The sequence below is a fragment of the Leuresthes tenuis genome, unplaced genomic scaffold (genome assembly GCF_036924035.1).
Source record: "Leuresthes tenuis unplaced genomic scaffold, fLeuTen1.0.hap1 SCAF_10, whole genome shotgun sequence".
Classification (NCBI taxonomy): Eukaryota; Metazoa; Chordata; class Actinopteri; order Atheriniformes; family Atherinopsidae; genus Leuresthes; species Leuresthes tenuis.
The window spans coordinates 10,288,090-10,313,909 of NW_027325364.1; the positions used below are offsets into that span (position 1 = coordinate 10,288,090).

The window sequence follows — 25,820 nt, forward strand, 5'->3', positions numbered from 1 at the left end:
ATCCATTTGCAAGAGCTGAAGCTGATGCATTATCCCGCCTTTCTAATAAGAGCTATTACATTTGAATAATGGAGTGTAATCAATTGGTTGGCTTGCACCTGGATGATGAATGGCATTAAGATTTTTTGTTATATGCATTCAAGGCCACCACCATGGTTTTGGAAGATAATATATTAAAGTACTAATCCACACTCAGGTAGTATCAGAGCAGCAGTCAAATGATCCATTCAGGAGTGATTGTGTCAGTTCACATTTTTATTTAACCGTGTGCATGGTAGTGTGTATCTGAACAGCAACAGGCCAGTGGCCTTTCACAAACATGTGTCAATGCATTATGTTTGGCAAGCTAGAAGCAATATGGTTGTTAGTATGTGAGTGTTTCTGCGCTGTAAGAGATGAATAGCAGTAATTACAATCATCCCTATTATAATTATGTGAACGCATCACTCATGAGTACTCTCTTTTACTTGTTGAGGCCTTCAGTGCCATCCCCCTGCCTCTCAGTCTTTTTTCTCCATCACTGTCTCCTCCTTTCTTTTCCTCCTCCTCTCCATTTCTTTCTTTGTTATGTCTCTATGATGAAAAGCGACTAAATGAAGGATTCTTTAATTACCTAATTTAGAAAGATTGTATCTCAAGAGTCCTGTGAACTGATCTTTTTTTTAAAGAAAATTCACAACAGCACAACACTTTCCTATCTTCTTCTTTCCCTCGTTTCTTCCTTTCCATCATCCAACCTCTGTACCACTATATTAACATCCACCTTTTTTCTCCCTCAGCCCGTTGTCAGGCAGTGCAAGCAGAGAATGTGACAGTCCTGGAGGGAGGCACAGCTCAGATCTCCTGTCGCCTGCAGAACTACGATGGCTCAATTGTGGTCATCCAGAATCCCCGCCGACAGACCCTTTTCTTCAACGGCACACGAGGTGTGTATCTGTATGCACGTTAGCCCCCACAGCCAAACTTAATCCATCTGTGATGATGCATTTGACCCCAGTGACATTTAAAGACCGCCTTTAAGATGCATTAGCTCTGACTCACCAACACTTACATTTTACAAATTATTCTTGTAACAAATATCCTCACTTTGCCTTTAAAGAGATTTCACATTAAAAAGTCAGATAACCGCCAAGTTAATTCAAGAGATGGGCTTCCTCTCTCCCTTAACAGTGTGGCTCCTCTAGCTGTTTTAACAGCATAGTTTGAAGCTCTCTGCCTAATCCACTGTTAACCCCACTGATGAGATCAGACCTTATTACAGTCTTCATTAGAGCATAACCTTGACTGTGATTTTTAAAGGCAGCTTCATGGAAAATTATCATTGTGGCCAGTATTATAATGAAGTCAGATTTCATTTAGGGCCTCGGGGTATGCAAATATTACATGTTTTTTGTTTTTTTTTTACTTGCTAATTAAGGGCAGTGGCAAGTTGCTACCTTTGCCAGATTTTCTGTAAGGGCTGCTAGAACACCTTAAGTTATTGACCTGTTTGGCACACCTAGAACTAGATATTAATAGCTGTCTTGCACTTAGCCATTTCTGACCAATCATTACTGTACCCTATGAAAGAAAGCCTACAAAGAGAGAGCAGCAAAAATTAAAGGATGCACAAGGAGTTGCAGCAACGCTCGGGTAAAACCTGATCTCATGACGGAAATGGTAACATTGGCCCACAGAGCAAAACGTGCAGTTTTAGGATAAAGGCTCAAAAATTGTTCAATTATAATGTTTTCCCTACTTTGTTCCCTAAACGGATACAGTTTAAATTTTGATTTGTATACATCTCCACACGTTTTCCTTCATAGTGACAAATCTTTCACTCCCCGTTAGTGATTACATGCACACAAATGCTTTATAAGGAATAAAGGAAGGGGAGGCAGGTAGTGCTAATCCACTGACGTTTGTAACACTCCCTTGCTCAGTCTTAACCCTCCCGCTTGTGATTTTCTTACTTGTAATCCTATTATTTTAGAATGCATAAATTAGTCAATGCAAATAAATGAAATATCAAACTCTAGATTACCTTTTTATGAATTCTGTTAAGATGCAAATATTGGAATACAAACTTGATGAAATCAAAATTCTACTAACCACCATATCACCTCTCTCTTGTAAGAACACTGTTTTTCTAATAAGGAATAAGCAGCACAAATCTTCCTACAGGGTTGGGGTTTTTTCAGGACACATTGTAATGTTATGCATAGAGGTGTTTTATTTCCCTAATCATATAATATATTTATCAATCCAGTAACAGCTTGACAGAACTGCCAATCAGAAACTTTAAACCTCCTTGAGGAAGCACATCCTCACCTTTCAGTGTACTTTTCAGCAAACTCCTGACCACAGGACACGCAGATACAAAAAATATTATTTCTCTCTTCCGAAAAAGCAGAGAATTAAGTCTCTTTTGTGCCTCACTAGTCCTTCAAAGTTTGCTAATGATTTGTAGAGGTATTGTTCTGCAGTTTAAATTGCAAGTGGTAATTTACCAATCTTTATTTAGAGAAAGAAATACCTTTTTAGTGAGCTAACTTCACTCAACCTGTTGTACCTCCTGACCTCCAACATAGCGCACACATTATTATTTCAGTCTCAATCTGCTACAGCTACTTAGGCAATATTTTTTTTAAACTGTCAGTCAAGCATCCTTGAATTCAATTTAATTGACCCGAACTGAATAGTATACCAGGCAGCCACAATATAAGCTGAATATCAAGGAATTCATTAGAGTTACTGTTTGGGTCATGGCTGAGCATCTGATCTGAAGTTTTTTATGCCAGTACCAGTTTCAAACAGATTTAAACCTTCTTTCTAGCATGTGAAATGTTAAGTAAATTTGTTTAGTTTTACTGTGCTGTCCTACGTAGATAGATAATCTCAAATGCATACGGTGGTAAAAGAAAGGACTTGTGTTAATGTAAAGATGATAAGTTGGTGCTGCATTAATAGCTGATGTTCTGTTGCTGACATTTAAGTTAAACCTTGATATAATGGAAACACATTAAAAGGTGAATTCTTGCAATACCTTTACATCACTAGCTTACCCTAGGGCAAACCTTTAAACAACTTTGTAAACCTTGCGATTATGAAGAGAACATAAATAAAACTAGGGAGAGTTCATGCTCCACCATGTTCAGTCTTAATGAAAGGGATCTGGATATTTCTTGTTTTGCTCATGCGCAACCTGTCAAGCAAAATTCATATTTGTCCATGTAGGTTTTGCTCAGTCGTGCTGACAAACAAATTACACAAACACCACTGAAAACATACATCCACCTTTGCTTGTAACTCCGTCATTTTTTATTAACACATGATAGGCCTGTGAGTATGTGAAAATCTGAGCCTTCTAATCATGAAAGGTCCATGGTCTAGTCATTTTTTGATTCAGTAATCAACACTACCTCACAGTATCTGACAAAAAAAAATCATTGAAGATTTTCAGAACAGAATGGCAGGATTAGGATAAAATAATACTAATTATTTGCACACCTACAGTTCTACTTTTCACCAATGCAGCACTGAAATACTGTTGTTCTACACACTTTTTTGCCCTTAATTGTCAGTCACCTCTATTGTTGAGCAGACACGATTGGGAATTTAAGGTTGCTGCATTGAGCTGGGAATCTTATTTTCAACTGTCTACCTATTTCTATCAGATCAGCATGACCGTAAGTTCCATTAAGTATTTAAACAGAGCCGCCTTGTCTGCTCTCCCTCGAGATATCGAGTTGCACCCTTCAGAAAACATGGAGGAGACTAATCAGAACATGGAGGAAGAGGGGGTGTGAGGCCAAAAATGAAAGCGAAAATGAGAAGAATATAAAGAAGGGGAGAACGAGAAACAGGGCAGAGGGCTAAGAAATACACATCAACAGAGACAATAAGGATAGTCCTTATCCAAATTTTAGGGAATGTATAAAGTATAGATGGCTATCCTCAACTAATTTGGCTTCTGAAAGCAGCAAAAAGCCTCAATGGGGACATTTTCTGGGAGTGTAAATTACAGCTCAATCTGGCTCTCTCCACCCCGTGTTTGTTTGATCACTTGTCTATTACCCATCTGCCACCCAGACTACAAACTGAGGACGTTGTCGGCCTATTCCACACAAGTTGCCCAAACAGGACTGTTGCAGGAAGTACGGTGAATTGGTTTTGCCAGCAAACAACCAGTCAAGGTTGTGTTTTATGTGACAGTAGGGGCAGTTCGCTATAACAGAGCAGTGGAACTAACCAAATGGAGCCTTTCTCCTCAGTCGTCCATCTCTCTATTTCTCCTCATATTGCCAGCTCTCATCAGCATGCAAATGAGACAGGACAATAAAGGTGAACTTGGACTAGAACAGGAGTCTGACATTTAGTTGCCATTTTGTGCAGAGAAGAGAAAAAGACTTACCTATCTGTGGGGAATAGCTCTCTAACAATGCTCCTCTGCCATTTAGTGGAGTGGAGGGAAATTTGTGGGGTGAGGTGGAGAGATTATGGTGTTGTACTTTCAGGAGGGGTGGACTATCTCCATCCCTCCAGGCCACTCTCTTGTTCCCCTGTGAATACTTGTCTCTATCTATATTGTCTCTATTCTGCTCTCTGTATTATGTAGTTTTATTTGTATATTTCTTTTGTTCTTCCTTCACCCACCTCACCCTCTCTGGAGCACACATACACCAACAAAGACAATATCTGTATCATATAGTGTCTCTGTTGTGTTGTGAATTGTACTGAGAGGTGGCCTGGTACTCCATAAGGGAAGTGTCTACCATTTTCTCTGTGAGCCAAATCCAACACAAAGGAGACAAGAGTGGGACAGAACAAAACCGAGCCGGAGAGTTACGGATGTTTCACAGCTAAGTCAATACAAAGTGAGCCTCGGAGGTATTTATGTAAATCTATGAACATTGAGCCACTGTCAGCCACAGACTGTTATTAGCATTATTTGTTATTATCAGCACTTTTCTTGCCATTGACTTGACTCTTTCTTTAGTAACAAAAGAAATATAGTTGCATGCTCACCTCTTCTCATTCTTCCTGACAATGTGTCTTTTTTCTTCATTGTGCACAATGAAGTGAGGTAGAATGTAGCTCACAGGTCTGAGGTTCAGCGCTACAATTGTTACATTTAGAAAGCTGATTTCTAAATTGCTATGTACAACTATAGTATTTAGCCTGTCTTTTACTGACCCAAATGGCTGCAACACTCGTTCTAATGGCTTTCCTAAATATATATTTTTTTGCTTGCACAATTAGCTTTATTTGCCTAACACACAAAATAGCTATGTTCCTCACGGCAAGTAAAACAATGCTGATTAAAACCTAATAAGATGAGCAATAAAAATCTGGACACTAATTAGAAACAGGCTTACAGAGGAATAAAGCGTGTGAAAGAGAATGGATGAATACATTGTAGAATACTCTAATCAGTGCTTGGGAATATGAACAACACACTTCCTCCAATCTGGAAATGAGAGAATCAAGACTGTTATGTAGTATCAATGTACAGCCTGGAGCTGGTCCATCGAGTCAGACTTTGTAAACTCTCTCTGAACATTTTACATCAAACAAAGCTTTAGATTTAGCAGCTATATCAATACCAGGATAGTAAATCATCTTTGGTGCTCAGAGCCCTAATTCCTCCTATGTTTTGCCATTTTTCTTCAGCAATTCTATTCGTTGACGTCACAAATTAAATGATGGAAACTCTACACTGGCTGTTAGATAGAAGTTCACTGTTCACTAATACAGAGCAAACTGTCTGGGGGAGTGTGAATAATTGATTCCAAAGCTGAAAATGTCTTACCCCTCAATTAATGCAAGCCATAGTTCTCTTGTGCTGTTTGATGTATTTCCTGAACAGGAAAAAATAATCTACATTTTCATGGATTGTGCATACTTTCAGAGCTACACATTAATTAGTTTACGAGAATGCAAAATTCTATTTGGAAAATACTTTCGATCAGACGGGACTACTTTCATACAGCAGCAGAACCAAAAGATATGCACCTCTTGACTCACATTTCCTAACTTAAATGCAATAGAAATCCAAAAAGCTGAGGTGCTGAGTCGCTCAATTGATTGAGTCACATAAAGAGGCCTTTCAGCTGGTATGGGTTATTACAAAATTTTGGAAGATTGACACAGACATGCAGATTGTTTTAAGCTGACTTACTGAAATCAACTCTCCTGCAATCTGCCAGTCCTAATTTGTTAACCATACATCAGAGCATTGGTGGTACAAATGCATATTTATTACTGATTAAAACAGGCAATGAAGGGGGCTTCTGGAAATAAATATATTAAACATAAATGCAATGTTAGGCTGAGCAATGAGGTGAAAAAAATGACAGTTCATCTATCTAAGCTTGCACAGAGGAAACTGTTTTGCCAATAATCAAACAGTTTTTGCTTGTGGAGAATTTCCATCCTGCTGAATAAGTGAGTTTGTGACCAACTCCCTGAAATGCTTTCCATCTAGACACAAATTTGCAAAATAATGTAGGCAAAAGCCAACCAATAAAATGATAAAAAGTTCAAGCTTTAAAGTATGGAGTTTATCTTTTCATTTTTGTTTTTTCCTTTTCTTTGCACTTTTATATTTTACATTGTGATTTTAGTCCAAACTCTCACTTTACATAGACCGATAAAGGGGTTTTCTCCCAGTGATTGTTAAACTCACAGACCCTCTCCTTGTTTTTGCCACTCCTCCTATCACTGACATCCTGTCTTGTTTCCCTTGTCATTTTCATCACCCTTCCTTCCTGTCCAACCACCATTTACATTCTTCTCTTCCTTCCCCCTCAACAATGCCAACTCATGCTGTTTTACTTCTGTCCCACATTCATCCCCACTCCTCCTTCGACCTTCTCCCATATCTTCCCCCAACTCCAGCCTTGAAGGACGAGCGCTTCCAGATGGTGCTCTTCACGCCACGGCTGGTGCGCATTACACTGACCAACGTCAGCGTGTCGGATGAGGGCGGCTACTTCTGCCAGCTCTACACGGATTCCACGCACCACCAGGTGGCGACGCTCTCCGTTTTGGTGCCCCCAGAGACGCCCACAGTGGAGGTGAAGCAGGAGGCCGTGGAGGGTGGTGAGGTGGAGCTCACCTGTGTGTCGCCGCGCAGCAAGCCAGCTGCCACCCTGCGCTGGATGCGCAATGGCCGGGAGATACCAGGTACAAGGACAGAGCTGACAGCTAGACTGATGGATGGTTAGATTGTTATGAGAGACAAATGAGGAAGTTAATGAGATTAAAAAAAAAAAGGCTGGTGAAGTGGAATGGTGGGTTGATACCACAGAGTGCTGAATAAAGAAGAATATTAATGGTTTGTGATTGATGGTTTGACAGGGCAAGCGGCAAATGGATCAGTGAAAGAATGCAGGTAAAGATGGATGGATGGAGATGGATAAAGAAAATGAGGGTCTAGGCATCATTGCTGCCTCCCTCCTCTTCCATTCTGATCTACTGATTTGAGCAATGTTTAGGCGACTTATTCCAAATCATCAAGGCCTTTTTTTTCTTTAGATCTCAACATCAATAATTCTTGTGTTACCATTTAGGCTCACAAAAGAAGTATAATGTGCTATATATCAGTGTGCATTTGTAGTGAGAAAACAGATCAGCAGCAGCTTCTATAAATATTTCAACCTTTTTTGTTTTTCTGGAGTATGTTTACCACATACATTCTTTTCTGATCAAAACTGATTTACAGTTATGCCCAGAAATGTTTAGACAAATTAATTTAGACAAAAACTGTGATATTTTGTGTTTATCAAAATATATTTTGTGAAGGGTTTATGAATGACATCTTTTTGATATGTATTTGTTGCTTTTTTTAAGGGCTGATGTGCAATTTAACAAGTCAACATATTCAATGTTGAATTGTAATACTTTGTTGAGAATCGTTATCAGCAATGTCTTCCTCAAGTCTGGACCACATGGACATCACCACAGAAAGAGTTTCCACCTTTGTGAGACTTTACCAGGCCTTAATGTTCATGGATCTTTCTGCCGTAAAGTATTGTTTAAGCAAGTGAAATGCAGGTCAGTCAGGTTGAGTTAAAGGTGACCTTGACCAGCGCAGGATTTTCCTCTTCTCACCATTATCAGAAACCTTTTGGTTATTTTCACCAAGTGTTTTATGTCATTGCTCATCTGTTGTATGAAATGCCGATCAATCTTTTTTGCTGCATTTGATTAAGTGTGAGCAGACAGTACAGCTTGGTATACTTTATAATTCATACAGCTGATCCTGTCTTATATCACATCAATAAACACTGGTGACCTGGTGCCACTGGCAGCCACCACACTGCCTCCATCCCTTTTACAGATGTTCTTTTATGCTTTGAATCGTGGCTGTTCTAAGCCTTTTTTTTTCACATCTTTTCTAATTGTCATTCTGGTATAGGTGGATCTTAGTTTCATCTATACAGTGAATGCTGTATCAGATTTTTTTTTTTTTTGCCAACACCTAGTCTGGCCTTTTCTATCCTTGAGGCTGTAAATACTTTGCACCTTTTGGTGAACCCTCTGTATTTTTATTGGAATTATTGTCTTCACGGTAGAGTTGGATAATGACTTGCCTCCCAGAGAATATTCTTCTTTTTCTTTGATGTTGGGAAGTTTTTCTCCAGCAATCATCCACCACTGGTGCCCTCTGTGGACACCCAGATCTTTTCTTGTTGTCGAACTTAGCTTTGGGTTGTTGTTTTTTTTATTAATGTACCACCTGTTGGTCTGTCCTCTCCTGATGTTCCTGCTGCTTCCCTGATTGATTTGTCTTCAGTGACATCTTTCAGTTGCACTAAGAGCTTCTTCCATTGCATGTTGTGAGTTCACAACAATAGCTTTCAAATGCAAACTCCAATCTTGAAATCAACTCCAGGTGTTTGAGCTGCTTAATTGATTAAGAACTCAGGAATGAGTATCCTGCAACGCTCCAGGAAACAGCTTTTGAGTTGAGTGTCCAGTTACATTTGAACTCTTGACAAAAGAGGCTTCCCACTTAGAAGAGTTTCAAGTTCTACTTCTGCTTTGGGTTTAGATATACTCATATCAAAGCTATACTGAATGCGCAATAATTATGTAACCTTTACATGAATATGTATTAAAATGACAAAAGAATTGTCACTATCAAAATATTGGTGGACCTGACAGTATATTTGTATTTATCTCTCGTTCTCTTGATAATTTGATTTCAAATACATCTTATTTGTTCATAATCTGACAAGCACACTGCACCATGAAGGCTCAGACGTTTCAGACACTCAAGATGTTCTGCTGTTCTCTCTCTACTGCTGAATCAGACACTTAAAAGCGCACTACTTAATTCAAAATAATCTAACTTTTCCTTCCTCCTTACTTCTTATAACACTCTGAGCCATCCATCAGTCTGTTACCTTGATCTGTCCTTCTTTTTAAGTCGCTGTCTCCCTTGGTTTCTCTACGTTAAAGGGGGGACTTGACTCAATAATACATCTGAAAGATCGATCTTTCTGTAGCCTTCAGTCTATTTAACCCAAGGAAATATTTTTGCTCCCTCCTGTTAAACAGTATTTGCGCACAGTGCTATATTTTATTTGAATTCCTCAAAATCATTGTTCAGGTTACTGAGGAAGAACAAAAAACAATGTTATTCAAAACATTCCTCACTCAGGCTTTTGGCTATTTTTATTTAATTCAGTTGTATTTCCAATTTTTAATGAATACAGACAACATAGTACCAAAAGTAGGAATTATTTTTGTGTTGTTATTTCACATTAGTTTATACTTTGTGCTTAAAGAAATATAATAAGTATTGTCCAAGTTTTTTAATGGATCTCTTTCAGCTATTGTCTTCCATTCTACACTGTCAGAATACATCTGTCTCATTGTTCTGTCTCTCCTATATGTCCTCATCCTTTACACCTTCCGAGTGCCTTCATCTAATCTTTTTTTTTCTTTTTACATTTTCTTTAAGACTTCCTGCTGAAAAGACGTGACGCTTGTCAGCACAGTTATAGGTTGCAAAGGGCTTCAAAAGTAAAAAAGACAGACAGGGGGCGTACTTTTTACTATGTTGTCTCCCTAATGTCTCTTGCTTCTCTTCTCTTGCCTGCACCCCTTTTTTCCCTGTTTCCTGTCCTCATTCCTCCTACCATTTATTTTGGCCCTGAGTTAAATGAACTGTGACACTAAAGGTTAGAGGCCGATCCCAACAGATATGGGAAGCACTCTTTAATTAAGGCACTATCTTCCCATCATTCCCTTATTTCTGCTCCTCAGAACACACTGCCAGCCTCTCCCTTGCTTCGATTAGGCCGACTTTCATTTGGCTGCTGGCAATAATTGAAAACTCAGGGCAATATTAGTAATATTATTTGCTGCCTATATAAGCACAAACTCTCCATACGTGACATTGTCAGGTTCCGTTAGCTTGGCTAACCTCCTTTACCTCTCGCCTTCTGCTTCTCCTCCTCCCTTCTTCTTGCATCTTTATTCCATTCTCATCTTGCTTGGCACTGTTATCATCCTCTTTCATGTCTGCTTCCTCCCCAACACATAGACACACACACTCATGCTCACATCAATCTTGCTTGTATTGCCTCCTTGGCTCTCTGTCAATGGGTCCCTCTCTGCTTTTCTTCTCTCACCCAGTTACTGTGACATTCTGCTCCCCCCTTGTCTGGCTCAGTTAAAATCTCAATTGGTTTATGCATATTCTTTCTTTTATCTCACTCTCCCCTATCTATGCCCTTCTTTTGCGTGCATACATGCCAGTCAGTTGATTTGCTATCTGAAAACAAACTTTGCTGCTACTCATAATTGCCATGAAATGTAGAGGCAAATTGCTTTCTCTTGCTCTTGCTCTTTTATTCTGTCCTCCGCAACTCATCTATTCCTCCACAGGTGGCTGGGGAAGCTCTACAAAGCTCATTCATCTGTCACTAACTTCTACCTCTTTGTCAACCCACTGTTTCTGTCCCACTTTGTGCTCCAAGCTAAAAAACTCCTTCCTGCTGCTGTACTCCCTATCTCTTTCCATAAGTGTGATATCTCAGCTGGGGAAAGAAGAAAAAGGGCAGGCTTGTTTTTTGATAGACAAGCTTATCTCTTCTATTTATTTCATCCACCTCTCTCCAGGTGTTGTATCCCAGCAGGACAACGGGAAGACGCTCAGTGTGTCCAGCGCCATCCATTTCCCGGTAGAAAGGAAAGACAACGGGGCAGCACTGATTTGTGAGGCACTCCACCCTGCACTTAACGGGCAGAAGAGGGTTCGACATTATCGCCTGGATGTGTATTGTAAGTCTCTACTCCATTTGGAATATGTGAATTTTCTTTCAATCTTCCAAACAAATGCATAAACATAATGTTTACTTCCAAACATTTAGAAAGGATCTATTATTTCATCTGTGTTGCTGTCGCTTAAGTTGCTACTTTGGGACCATTTGTTATTTTGTTTTACTTCATTGACAGCAAAAATGCTTTGTAAGAGCAGCGTAATTTTTCAAACAATGAATATTTCATTTTAAGAAGAAAGCTCAGCTCGAGATTTTACTGATATGCAGAGCTGCCTTAAGTGAGACCTGCTCTCATTAAAACCTAATGCATACAAATCCTGTCATGCATGAAGCTGGCAGAAATAGGCCTGCGGCCAGGTTAGGGCCCTGGCCTGTAGTTTAAGGAGATTACCAACATCACCCTGAAGAAAAAAAAGAAGAAAAGAAAACACATGTCAGATTAACTTTCACAATGATCTGAGTACATCTTAGGGATTGATCCCCGCTTACTTATTTGAAAAAGGTAAATCTACTGTGCATCTTAGGAGAGAAAGCGAAAGTGCATTAAAATACAGAGTAGTATAAATTGCCTTAAGGTTGATAATCACAAGCTCAGGCAGAACCTTATTTATGTTTTAAAGCAAATTCTCATTGTTTGCACAAATCAGTAGATGATTATGCAGGATTAATGTAGACAGTCTCAAACAGTTAGGATCTATAACCTTGTTAAATAAGTTTTAAATACATAATCTATTGTCTCTAAAATGGTAATTCATTTTGTTTATTTTTATTTGTATTAAACATGTCAAGTTGGCTCCCACTAGTACATGTATGCTAAATCTAGCTTTAGTTTCATCATGTGAAGAGGAGCACAACTGTAAAAAAGTATCAGTTAATGATGTTCTTATTATCTATTTTTGTATGTTTACAAAACAGCTCTGTGTTGTTGCCAGTGTTGTTGCCCATATTCCTGTGGTATACAGTAGAAACCTATTATTGATATATTTTATGCAATATTTATAAAGTATTTCACCTCTAGTATTATTCGGATACTATTACCAAGCCAAAATCCAGTTACTCCATTTCCTCTCCTTTCGTTATTGGCAGTTTATTGAGATTCTTAGGCCGTATAATGTCCATGATTTAGGGTAGTCAGACATTCTAGAGGCATTCATAAATATTTGCAGTTTATAATTTAGCAAGAACTTCTGTACGTGTTTTTGAGTTCAGTTAATTTGCTACTATATATCACTGTATATGAATATTTGTTTTAGATCAGATTGATTAATATTCATAGGTATTAACAATCTGCATGCTGCTGGTTCAACCAGTCAGAGATGTAACAGTAATGACCAAACATCAGTGTGAATTGGGCTTCCCATTGCTCTGTTACTGAAATGTGCATTACAGCAGCTGACGGAATGTTGGGCTGCTTATGATAACAGGTGTCTCCACCGTAGGATTGTCAGCTGGTTGCCTTGGAAACAGCTGTTAACGACACTTCCTTCGACCATTTAATACTTTTTCCCTCGCTCCTCCTTTTTGTTCTCTATCTCTTGTCCCTGAAATTTGTTTTTCTATATTTTTATTCCATGTTTATCTTCTTTTTATTTTCTGTCCTATTGTGTTCTCATTCATATGTTTTCACTTTTTGATTTTCTCTCATACATTTTCACGTACACCACCTGTCTTTCTCTTTCTCTGCAGTTGCTCCATTGGTGCGAATTGTTCCTCCATCAGGAATTTTGCGTGAGGGCGACTCACTCAGCCTGACCTGCTCCGTCACTGGGAATCCTCTGTAAGTCTATTTGCATATTTATTAGCTGTGTGTTAGTGTAGTTCACCTTCAGAAAATGTGTCCTGCTTTAAGCACAACACAAATGTTGCAACTGTAACTTGAGAAAATAATCTCTATGAACACAACATACCAGCAGTTACGGATTGAAAAGATAAGCCAAATCACAGATAAAGTCATCCTAATCTCTCAGAGGGACATGAAATTGTTACATTTACCAGCTGGCACAAAATTATCTGATTCAAATTTCTGAAAAAATAATTGTGAATTCTAAAAATGTACAACGAGTTCCTCAAAAGGATACGCCAGGATTTTAATTGAAGAGAAAATGTGGGAGGTTAGCAATTCAGTTGCGCCCTTTACAAATGCAAAATTTTGCAAAATGTTACTGCATGAAAACATTTTTTGGAAGAAGTTTGAGCTGCTTTGAGAATGACATTTCCGAGCTGAAAGTGGAATTCAGAGGGAGGTGAATGTGTTATTGCAGATTACAAGTCAGACAAAAGCCTTTTTCTTTAGTCAATAAAACTATATTCATGGCTCTTTCTTCATCATGTCAACTTTTTTTTAATACCTTTCACATTGCATCTATTATAGCTCATCGATATATCTCTCAAAACATTTTTATCAATATGACTCAGGCAAATCATAAACACACATTTTACTTTAGATTTTACAGACACATTTTGCTGTGTTTTTTGATGAGCACCAAATCTCTATGTCTAGTATGTCACCCACATTCCTTTTACATATAGAGCTGAGAATGATGCCATCTAATAGGTTTGTGTTTAAATTTATTGAAAAGAAGAGTTCGCGTTTATATCTTTGTGGTATTTACAACCTAATAGATGAAACTGTACCCGTTCATGCAGTAGGTTGTGAGGTCCATTGAGATGAATATTTCAGTTAATACGAAGTTGACATTGCACCACTAAATAATTATAGTATTGCTGTTTTGATGTTTTTAGAAACATTTTTATGAATACCTTATAGATTTGATATTACATCTATTGAAAACCCAGCAAACTCACTTTTTGATTATGCTGTAAACATTTTCTCAGTTACTTTAATCTCTCATTAGCTTGTCAAATTGTTAGCCATGGCAGCTTCTTAACACTGCTGTGATTGGTGGTTGGGGTATGGTTGCACAATCTTTTGCCTTTGGTTTTGGCCATAAATACTGAGTTTTGTGTAAAAGATAGTTAATATGATTCAAAAAGTGAAGACAGGAGAGATGACCAGTTGTGAGCAGATACTTCAACAGTCATGGGGCTTTTTAACCCTTGGAGTCACGCACTCGGCGTCCATGCTCTAATTTGTTAGCATGGCAGATAAAATGAAAGTAATGCTGTTTCGTGCATGCAACACACACACCACTGAGCTGGTGTGAAGCCGGCCTTAGGACAGGTTGGGTCAGACAGCAGAGCCGATTCAATCTAACACCAATCATGGATTCCATTTAAAGGCAGAATCTGTCAGGTCCAATCTTTGCACATCAATTCTGCCTCCAAAAACTCAAAATGGTAGTGACCAAATGTTAAGTTAAAGGCCTCAAGATGATATTCCGCAAACCAGTAGGTGACATCATGTTGACCACTTCCATATTTTGGTATACAGTCTGTGGTACACAGACCAGGCATTCACAGATGTTCTCACTTGGTGCCACTCAGATTGCTGTTTTATGGTGATCGTGTAGTAGCTGTAAATGCAGTACTTCTTCTTCAAAAAAAAATCTTTTTATCTTTTCAAATCCACTCTAAAAAGTACTTCATGGCAAGAAAGATGGTAATGGTAAGGCTTTGCATCGTCATTTAATTTGCTGCAAATGCAGCAAAGAACGTTTAGGGTAGAATAGTCTATTAAAAAAGAAACTTGGATTGTTTAGAAAATATAGAGAAATTCTTTTGGAAAGGCCCACGACCATGTGTTTTTTTTTAATCTGTTATGGATATAATTAGTTTAGTGAGAAATGAAAGGGTTGCTTTAAACAAGAAAGATGAACTGGGCCAACAAAGGTCCAAACAGTCTACTCTATGTATGGTTGTACATGCCAAAATGCTCTGTCTCTTTAAGTTTGAGCAGAAATATAGGATTAATGGCAGCTGTGCTATTTCCTGACATTTAATGTTTGACAGGTGGATAAAATCCACCTGATCCATATTTTATTACATGAAGGACAAAGAGGAAAAAGAGCTTAAGTCTGTGTTGAGAGGTTACTTGGAATGTGTTTGTGAAAGAATGAGAAATGTTGACTGTAAATGTGAACATATTCTAAACTTATACGCAACTCAATATGTGAGATACTAAAATCATTCATTTGTCAATTATTTCAAAAGCCATCTTTTTGAAACAAAGCATTTTTTGTAGAGCGTTCACACCCCTTTGTGCACATTCCAGTCGGGTATTGGCTCCTAAGCTTTTAAACCCACCCCTAGATTGTCCGTCTGTCTGTGGGCATCAGGATGGCTGAAGCTCCCAGTAATGCTTCATGCAGCCAAAGAGTGTGCATACGTGTGTGTGATGACTTTAGTGAAATCCCACAGAGAGGACTGGCTGGGAAGCGTATTGGCTGTCGCCTCTCTAAAGCTTTGTAACGGCTGATTGGAACTCAGTGTGTATGTACGAATGTGTGTTTGAGTGTGTGTTGGGTGACAGAGAGGGATGGACTGCAGGCAGTTCTGGACTCTGAGCCTCATCTCATGCTGGACTGCACACATAGAGGCACACACTGACACATATCAGAGCACCCTTGTCACCCTCACGTTCGCTCCCTGGCCCTGTTAACTGCTTGTTAAGCATTAATGACCAATTATATGGCACTTCCTTTTGGTGAAGGGGTACGCTCATTGTCTAGCTGTTATTAGCATGGTAGACGAAGGCGATGCTTTGCCCGTTTGCTTGATTAACTGCTTATTTCTGTGTTAGATTTACAAGGGATTACAGTGCGTGGGAGTTAAAGTGTGTATGTGTGTGAATTGACAAGAGAGGAGCAAAGGAAGATTTTACCATGCGCAATCAGTGTGTGTGCGCAGAGGTGTCAGAGAGTGTGTGTATGTGAGTGACTAAGCAAGAAAGAGGTTTAATTAGACTTCCTGAGGGATTAGAACCCAGATGAGTCAGGATTGTAATCTGGCCAGACTAGCATGAGCCATGACACCCAGCCAGAAACACACACCCGCTAACACTCACACAGATTCCTTCCACAGGATGTCTCTGTAATCCTCACACCTCCTGTCTGCTCTGCCTGCCCATCTTTCATGACTGATTCATTTTGTCTGCCTGCTCCTTCCCTTCATCTCCCACCACACCATCTCCTCTTCTCCCTCTCCTCTCCTCTGTACTAACACACTTTCCTCTTGCTTTTGTCTTTTTTGTCCACCCTGCACACCTGACACCCCATTTCTCTCTCATCTGCCTTTCTCTTTCTCCTGCCAACTGTTTCACACCGTCGCTGCCCTCTGACCATCCATCTCCTCATTATTTTTCAGGATGCAGCCCCCCTGTTGCCATTGGCTCCTTCTCCAAGCCCCTTTTATTCTGTCCTCTCATGTCAGCTTCACCCTTTGGGCTTCTTTACTGTCCTTCACCACCTCTCTTTTTATAGCACTCCAATTGTCTGTGCTTCAACCCCTTCTTTTCTTTCTTGTTCCTATTTTCAGTATTCTTTATCTCTTCAGGTAAATTGTCTACACGTTCAAATTTTAGTAATTTCACAACTGAAGGTTAAAAGCCACAGGATGGCAATATTTGTTTGAGCCGTTGTTTTGTGTATGAGAGCATAGATATGACTTGACAGTACTGTACAACTTTTGATATTAAAATTAATTAACAATAACTATGTATTTAATTATAACCATGTAGATTAATCCTTACCCTAAGCATTAGTGAGTGGCAGCAAAGTAAAAGAAAATTAGTGTAAAGTAGAGAATTTAAAGGACTGCATTTGTCACGTAGGTTTCAAATCCATGGTCATGAGAGGCGGAATAATGTCGCCCTCCACTCCTACTTCCTTTATGATTGAGCCAATCAGTAGTGTATAGCGTGTGTGTGTGTGTGTGTGTGTGTGTGTCATGTCAAAGTTGAACAAAGCCATCACACAATGACACATGGCAGTTAAATGCCTTCGACTGCCAATGAATATTTTTTAGCCTTTTTTGTAAAACCACGACTTTTCTGTGCTGTGGACCAACCTAGCTATTATTAATCAGGTTGCCAGTTTTTTCAGTGGTAGTTTGAGAAAAAAACACTCTTAATCTTGAACACCCACACAACCCATCTACTTTTTTTAATGTGTGGAAACCTCTGTAACAGTCAGCTTTATTTTCAGATATACTGAGCAATAAGAAGTAGCAAAGTTGACTGCATGCAGTTCTGAAGCTTTGTTCTCACAGAGAGGCTGAAGAGTTTATTTTCCCTGTGTAGAGTCTTAAATAGAAACAAATTATTACAGGATACAGATGATTATCCTCTTATAAGATACGAAGAGACTAACAACTGCACAACACCACTCCAGCTTCTATGCACTCCAGCTACCACCAAGAACATCCATCCATCCATGCATTTTCTATACCCGCTTAATCCGTCGATCGGGTCGCGGGGGGGCTGGAGCCTATCCCAGCTGTCATCAGGCAAGAGGTGGGCTACACCCTGGACAGGTCGCCAGTCCATCACAGGGCCACAAAGAGACAAACGAGACAAACAACCACACACACGTTCACACTCACTCCTAAGGACAATTTTAGAGATACCAGTTAACCTAACATGCATGTTTTTGGACGGTGGGAGGAAGCCGGAGTACCCGGAGAGCACCCACACATACACGGGGAGAACATGCAAACTCCACACAGAAAGGCCCCAGGTGGGAGTTGAACCTGGAACCCTGTGAGGTGATGGTGCCACCCAAGATCATGACAATCGTAAACCCTGAGTTTACCCTGAGTATGTCAAGAATCAGTGAGAGCATTGCCTGGACTACTAATTGTTAACCAATATGTGAATTTTGCTTCGGTCATGCTTTACTGCCTGATACCCATTGTTGTGGGGGTAGCTGTAAACTTGGAAAAACACATTACAATAAAAATGCATAGAAATGCCAAACATTAGACAATGTAACTTTGTATGTGAATTGAATGTGTATAAAGCATCATAACTCTTTCTTAAAGCTCACAGTGACATCCTCAAGTTACTTGATTGTTATAAATCATTTTTTGTTTTTCTACAAACTGACCAATCAGTCGATTGATTTGTTTCAGCTTCATCATCAAGTGATAAATTCTTACTCTTTCTTCCCAGGCCCAGAGATATTTTGTGGTCCAAGATTAATGACACCTTACCTGAGAGGGCAGAGATTTCTGGGCCCACTCTACAGATTTCCCGTCTCAGCCAATCACACAATGGGACGTACTTGTGTCAAGCCCAGAACAACTTTGGACGTGCTGCTGATCATTACACCCTGTTGGTGTATGGTGAGTACACCAACAAAAACTATAAATTTCATTCTCATATGTAGTACTCAGCATGCAGTCGTTGACTGTTGAATGATTTTATATACAGTTATTGATTATTTGTATGTTTTGTTCTTGTCTTTTGGTTATCATTTTTGTGAGGTATTCTAATTTTCATTGATTATCTTCTCAGTGTGCTTGGAGTATGGCTATACTGGCACCAAGCAACAGACTCATTAGATCCTGACGCATGTTTTATCTCTCTGTCAGCATTGTTTGTTTCCCTGATTCTGACACCGCAGGACAGCTTTACTAAACCTCCTGTGAAATTGATTTAACAGCAATATAGATTCAACAAGAAGCTTAAGCTTAGGCCATGACTACTAGCCACAAACATGATCATTCAGGCTACCCTTTCAAAATAACCAGTTTATTATGTCTGCTGGAGCCAAATCCTCACCTCTTGGATTTCATAGAAACTTAAATTGGTGAAAGCAATAAACAAAGATATAAGATGTTTGATGTCTGAATAGTTTCGCACAATTTTCGTTGGAAGGTTTTGGGCTTGAACCTACTGGTTCACTGGTGCTTTTCTGAGTGAAAATTGTATATTTAAAAAGCATGCATGGTGGATTAATTAATAGTTAAAAATTGGGAGGTGTGTTCGCTCTTTGATGGGCTGGTGACCTGTCCAGGATGTACCACTGTGTATGGATGTTTTTCACAATTACAAGCTAACATTTAAGAAACAAAGACAGCTGAAGTATGACTCACTGCACAATCTGTTGGAGCTGTTAAATTCTAACATTTGGCAAAAAAACAACAGTTGAACATCTGTTGCATTTACAATTCAGGTGAATACACTTTCTTTGTTGTTTGAGCAGAAGTATCAGAGGAGAACAAGACTGGTATAAGGAGCTTTTGTTGTCTAGTTTTCCAAGATGCTGCACCTAGATTCGCTGTCGGTGGCTCCATTCTTAATGAGGGTTGACCCAGATAGGCTACACACCATGGCTCAAAGAGGATGACAGTGGGGCTTTCAACATTACATAAGAATATCACTTTTTTCAGGAACTGTGGCAAATTGGCCAACTTTCTGTCTGAGTTTGAGTTGCATCTGATTTTGAGTTTGAGTTTTTTTTATATGTGCTAATGTTGCGTAACCCCCACATGAAACCAACTTGTAGTTGAAAAAGGACAAAACATGAATTTTGGGATGAGGACAGCAGAGGGTGTAAACTGCAAAGCAAGCACATCACTAAAGGCTGTATTCTCATACTAGTGTGTTTTGAGTTTGGCTTAATTGCATGAACACAACTGACACTCAGCAGATTTGCCTTATTGATCTTTTTATATAGGAATGATGTATTATAACAATTGTAACAAATTTTGGCTGCTTTAAGTTAGCACACGCCCATCTATCTATTACACTAATACTACCTTTCTTTCACACATTGACAAACTCATGTTCAAGCTTTCAGTGACACAAATTATGACAGTTTTCCACAGGCATCAAGGGTGGCAACAGTGGCAAGATGAAAGGTGACATCCCCACCCACTACCACCTCCCTCTTTTCTTGCTTCTTTCTTTATATCTCAGTATGTGTGTGTCTCTCTCTGTCCTAGAAGGTTAGACATGTCGAGCCTTGATGTGTGTTGCTATCTCTGTAGAAAAATGTCCTGGCTTTACCCCCTTTTCTTCCTCAGCCTCCTCTTGCACTGGTTTTTCGCAGTCATCATCATTTCTTTATTTCTGTGCACCTTTTTTCCTCATTTAATTATTTTTAAACGTGTTTCATGCTTTACTCCAATTAGCATTTAATGATTATGTATTTTTTCCTTTTTCTTTCTCTCTCTCATGTGGATTTCTGCTCTTTTACTCTCAATGTAGCTTTTATTCCACAATAACCTATATAAGCCTGGCTCCAGCCCCTCTGTTCTGCACTGCACATTTCCAGCAATCATCCTCTTAAAATCCTTTTGCTGTAGCCTTGTATCAGTGCAGCTTTGCTGTACTTTAAAAACTGTGTACTCACTTAGTTGTTTCAGTTTAAACCTTATCTAAAAAAACATAAGTTTAGGTGAGGTGGTGTACTCACCTAAAAAAACGTAACATGTCTTGATTTTTATGAATCCCACAACTGATAATCAGACAAACATGCAGTTAATTCTTTCATGAAAAATGTCAAATGTAACCCCTCCCCCCTTTCACTTTCAGGCAAGACTGTTTCCAGTGATAAGATTGTCTTTTAACTATGAAGTACAGTTTAAGCTATACATCTCTGCCAGTACAAAAAAATCCCCCGTGGATGATTTATAAGATGTTGGTGACATGCTTCTGAAAATTAAATGAAGCTCATAAGTCCTTATGGAAAATAAATAAGATTCCACGCTGCAAAATATGTTAACATGATTCATAACTCAGACACGTACCCAGTGTGTATGTGTGTCTTTCTTTTTCATTCCAACAACCACATTGTTAGGTGTCATGCTGTTTTCGCCTTTTTCTAAAATGGTGAATATCTATTTTTTTTTCCACAAAGATCTTCACTTATTCCTGGTGACTGTTTTGACAGAAAAAAAACAAAGTCACTCATCTTTTTGTGCCACTCTCTGTGAGGTTATTTTCTGTTTCTGTCTTTGTCTTACCACTGCCTTCCTCCTCTAATCTGTCATTCTCTCTCCTTCATAGCCTTTTTCCAAGCTCTCCATATGTTTTTTCTCAATATCTGTCCTTATGCTCTGCCTACTATTCTCATCTATTTTGCACCTCCTGTCCTTTTCCTCTTCTACTCCTTGCTTCTCAAACACCACCGTTTCTCACCTTGCCACTTGTTTGCTCCCTATTCTAGGTCCGTCTACACTTCAGATTCTTTACTTGAAGCTTGCACAGAAATGAGCAAGTGTGAAGGAGTGAACAGTTGGGGAAGAGTGAACATGGGGAGAGAGAGGAAGGGTGTGATAAAGGGATGGGAAGGAGGAGAGGAGAGGAAGGACAGTGGAGGTCGAATGAGGGTTAAAATTCAGTGCCACAGCTTGTCAGATAAACGAAATGTCAGTTTAGTTGGCTCCAAGCTTTTCCAGAGGGAATCCCAGAGTGCACTGGGAGAGGAAGTGTGAACAAAGAGGGATCGCTGGAAGGTGTGGGATGAATCAGCAGAATTTTTTTTTTTTTTTAATGACAGGTTCCTTTTTATGTCCACCTTCTCTCTGTTAGGGTTATTCACCATCAGGGTTTGTACACAGAGCATAAATTCAGGCAAAAGTCTCTACTGATTTGTTGCAGGTGCCCCAGGCATAGTGACTTTATGAAGGGAGACAAACTTCATACTGGTGAAGGAGAACAGGTTAGAGATTGGAGACTCCAGGGAGCCTGGGCTGTGGGAAAGAGATCACAGAGCATATACACACACACACACAGACAGCAAGTATATGCAGAATCCAAAAAAGCTCAGGCTTCTGCTGGCTGTTCCATCTTTTTGCCACCTTTGTCAAGTAGAAATTGGGTTTTTCATGTGTATACACAAATGTGTGCGTGCATGTGACCAGGAGGAGAATGTTGCTGATTGTCTGGTTAAAACCCAGAGGGCTCACTTATGTAATTGAAAAGAGCTGCTGCACTCAGATGAATCGCCTAGCCAATAAAACCCATTAGGATGGAACTGCAGAGTGCTGGAGATAGAGAGAGAAATACTTGAGGAGAGTAAGGCTGAGATAGATAAGAATTTCTGGTTTTAAATGTAGATGTAGACCTACATATGGTACATGTGTGGATGCATAATATCAGTGAAAGAGAAAGAAGTGAACAAAGGGGAGAAAAGATAGACAAATCATTTTATTCATAGATTTATTGAAAACAAAAAGATGTGACATAATTGTCACAGGATAGGTAGTGAGACAGAGAAGAATATTAGGTGACCAGGGATTAGACTGTCTCCTTGACTGTTGTAATGAGCCCTCAGGGTGATTGGAAAAAGAAACACAGGCTTCCTTTTTAATGAAGTGAGAGTTTTAAAAGAGCGCAGAATGAGTGCAAAAGTGTAATGTAAGGTTGGAAATTAGAGGCAGAGAGAGCCAGTCTGAGATAACTCTGTGTCAATTTTGTCCTCAGTGCTGTGTTTCTCCATGCAGGATGATGCATCTGACATCTGAGTAAATTTTGAATGTCTCCTCAGCCAAATACTGGTGGCTGTCATGGTGTCAGAAGTGGACCTTTAACCAGTGTCTAACATTCAGCACACTGCTTTGGGCAAAGCCTATAGAATAAGGACAGCTGAACATGAAAGAACCCAAAATGGTGATGGAGTAACCTCATGCACACCGCTGCAAGAATGAGATACAAGCAGAAACATCATTATTGCAAGTGTCCCCTCATCCATCCCTCGAAATAACATGGGCTGTGTGCCTGATTGGCAGGTGTACAGTGTTAATGAATAACAATATGATGTGGAAGAAAGGACGCTATCGGCCAAGAGAACGAGAGCTGTATGGCATTTTCCTTAATTAAGTTGAAGAGTTGCAGTGAAGGAACGCAGTCAGAGAAGAAAGAAACTAGAGAACCAGCTGAGACAGCCGAATGAAGGCTAGTGAAGGCGTGGGGTGCAAATGAAGGACTAGAGTTTGGTTGATAAAGAAGGAAAAAAGAAAAGTTGGAGATTCGGGGAAAAAGATATGAGAACATTGGAAAAAGTGATAAAAAAAAAACAATTTTAGGTAGGAAATGAATCATTATCCAGTTAATTAGAGTAGCGACCTCAGCTATTAATCTTCAGCCCTAAGGCTGAAATGACAGGCGCATGCACACACATAAACATGCAGCATATAGAGTATGAACTCATAAAGGATTCATTCAATTGGGTAATTTCTAATTATCTCCATTTGGTCCGTTGTCCCTTTTAGTTTTTCTTCACCCTTTGTCTTTCACACAAAATGAATTATGTATGTTTCTTTCAGAGTCAAGAAGACTGGCCTTGAAGAAAGAAAAAAACAAAAAAAAGAGGGGAGAATATAGTGCTGACATAAGAGGAGTGCAAAAAGAGATTGATGATCTCAGGGCCAGTGGGAAAAAGGGGGAGAAGAGACAGTGGAATACTTACTAATAAATTACTCCTGAGCAGAAAGGGCAGCGTGCATGTGTGTATGTGAATGTGTGCATTGGCAATTATGCATTTACATGTAAGCACAGGTACTCAGAGGAAGTGTATAGGTGTTTCTGTGTTTCAAAACGAGCTATGTGAGTAAGGGCGAGTGTCTCTGTATGTGTGTGTGTGTGCACTCCAGACTTTGTCCACATTGCATGCTGCAGCTTCTTCAAGATTGTTTGATGAAGTGGCACTTTTCACTCTTAAAGTGCTGATGCGCACACACACACACACACATTCACCCCCAAATCTCCATCTCTCTCTTAGTTCTTGTCAGCCATTACTTTTCTCTTTAACAGCAATATGAACTTGTCTCTTTCCACCACTCTACACACCATTGCGTTTTTGCCATTGATTTGGAGAATGTGTCAAGATCCCAGCTATTGTTCAGCATTGAATGAGACATTTCCTGCATGGCACTGTTCCACTGGGAATGCATCTGTCACAAACTGTATTTCCTACTGTTGTAACATAGAACATTTTGTAGTGATACAGAATGTCACCAAATATATTCCAGTTGCCTTGTATATGAATGTCAGTCGACCGGGTAAGTTCTCATTAGCTCCTGTTTTAAGGTTTTTTTTGTTGTTGTTTTTCTTCGCCATGTTAAACATGCTATTTAACTCACTCAGCTGGGAGAAAGGTCTGCCAGAGGCACATCGTTTATCTGTACAGAGTAAAAATCTATTCAATTTTTAATGGAATTTTAAAAAATCACTATAAAAAAATAGTGATTTTTGGAAGAATAATTGGAGATATGTGAACTTTTTTTCCCCACTATCCATCTATACATCAGTGGTTGGTGCATAGCTCTAGCAAGAAACATTTTTTCTTATATTTTTCTTGTGTATAGGTGCAAGTGATGGTGAGTGTGTCCTTCACCAGCCCTCTTTGACCATCTAATCTAACAAGCTTTATTGATTAAAAAAAAACCTTAATTTAGTCAGAGAGGACTAGAATCACTGACAGTAGAACACAGAAGGACAGGACAAATAAAGACAATAGACACAAGACTGACAATGACGGGTGTGTGTGTAAGATGTACTGTAAATGAATGTGTGGAAGTTTGTGTTGTTGTCTGTAAGTAACCGCCGTATCCATCAGAAATAAAGCCGTCCAACAATCAGACATAAAGCAGCAATGTCTTCAACACGTACTCAGCATCAACCAGTGACAACAGCCAGTGACAGGCTGGATCATTTTTGGAGAATATGTGAACTAAGTGATGCAATGACATAAGCCCTAATTGCTGATCACTTTAAAAATATAAAAAAAGTAAAAGTATTTCAGCAAGCTTGTGCATTGGCTCCCTCTCAAAACTCAGCTGAGTTGAACTTCCTTTCAGATTCCTCTGCAGAGACAGAAGAGCATCCATTAATGCAATTAATATCCATTGGTAATAAAGCATGTGTCATGTTTTATATGCTGTGTTAACATTACTATAAAACCCTGCAACGTCTGTGTTTGAATCTCCCTGCATGCTGTAGATAATAGAGTGTGTGTACGTCTGTGTCATCCCATCCCCTGTCTGTCTATAGATAATGTGTCAGTCACTACCATGGTCCCTCCTACACCTACTTCCACCCCTACTACCCAACCAATCATCTCCCATAATGCCACCCCAACCCTCCTGTCACCCATATTCGCCTCGGACCCTGAAGGTAACACACACGCCTTTTCATTCTGCTTCTGCAACCTCCGAGGTAGAGTGTTAAGCTATGACCTGCAAGAAGAGGATCATGAGTGGGTTACCCCTCTTTTTGTTACCCAGAAAATGAGATTAAAGTTTTATTCTCACAATTATAATGCTGTTTTTTAATGGGCTACAATCCTGTTCAAAAATGAATGCACTGTAAAATGATAAGAACAATATGTGATGTTTTTTTAAACCATTTAAAACCTTATTTCAAATGAAAAAATAGAACAAAAATATTGAAACAGTGACTATATGAGCAATATATGTTCATTTTGAATTTGTTTTCTATCGGCAACATACAACAAGAGTTGCGTAAAGTTTGGAAAAAACATCTGGTGAAACATCCCATAACATAAGCATACTACATAAGTCAAATCTATAAATTATTTTGGAAAACTGTATAGGCCACATTCTCCATAAGAAGAGAAGGACCACTTGGCTTGAAATCAGCAAGCTGTTCAAAAGCCAGCAACCATAAAGTGCATTAGT

At 39.3% G+C, this 25,820-nt stretch overlaps 2 protein-coding genes across 4 annotated transcripts in view; both read left to right on the forward strand.

Moving 5' to 3' along the window:
• cadm4 (cell adhesion molecule 4) overlaps nucleotides 1-25,820 on the forward strand; it is a 156,445-nt gene that overhangs the window by 123,468 nt on the left and 7,157 nt on the right. Inside the window, exons 2-8 of one of the 3 annotated variants that reach the window (XM_072393921.1) lie at nucleotides 780-926; nucleotides 6,880-7,167; nucleotides 11,116-11,277; nucleotides 12,963-13,053; nucleotides 18,343-18,515; nucleotides 24,981-25,031; nucleotides 25,174-25,296. In XM_072393921.1, the coding sequence (XP_072250022.1) occupies nucleotides 780-926; nucleotides 6,880-7,167; nucleotides 11,116-11,277; nucleotides 12,963-13,053; nucleotides 18,343-18,515; nucleotides 24,981-25,031; nucleotides 25,174-25,296 (1,035 nt within the window). The remainder of the gene's footprint in view (nucleotides 1-779; nucleotides 927-6,879; nucleotides 7,168-11,115; nucleotides 11,278-12,962; nucleotides 13,054-18,342; nucleotides 18,516-24,980; nucleotides 25,032-25,173; nucleotides 25,297-25,820) is intronic. The other 2 variants (XM_072393922.1, XM_072393923.1) reach the window with 2 other exon arrangements.
• bcam (basal cell adhesion molecule (Lutheran blood group)) overlaps nucleotides 24,658-25,820 on the forward strand; it is an 85,698-nt gene continuing 84,535 nt past the window's right edge. The window contains exon 1 of the mRNA XM_072393917.1: nucleotides 24,658-24,676. The gene's annotated coding sequence lies outside the window, so the exon portion shown is untranslated. The remainder of the gene's footprint in view (nucleotides 24,677-25,820) is intronic.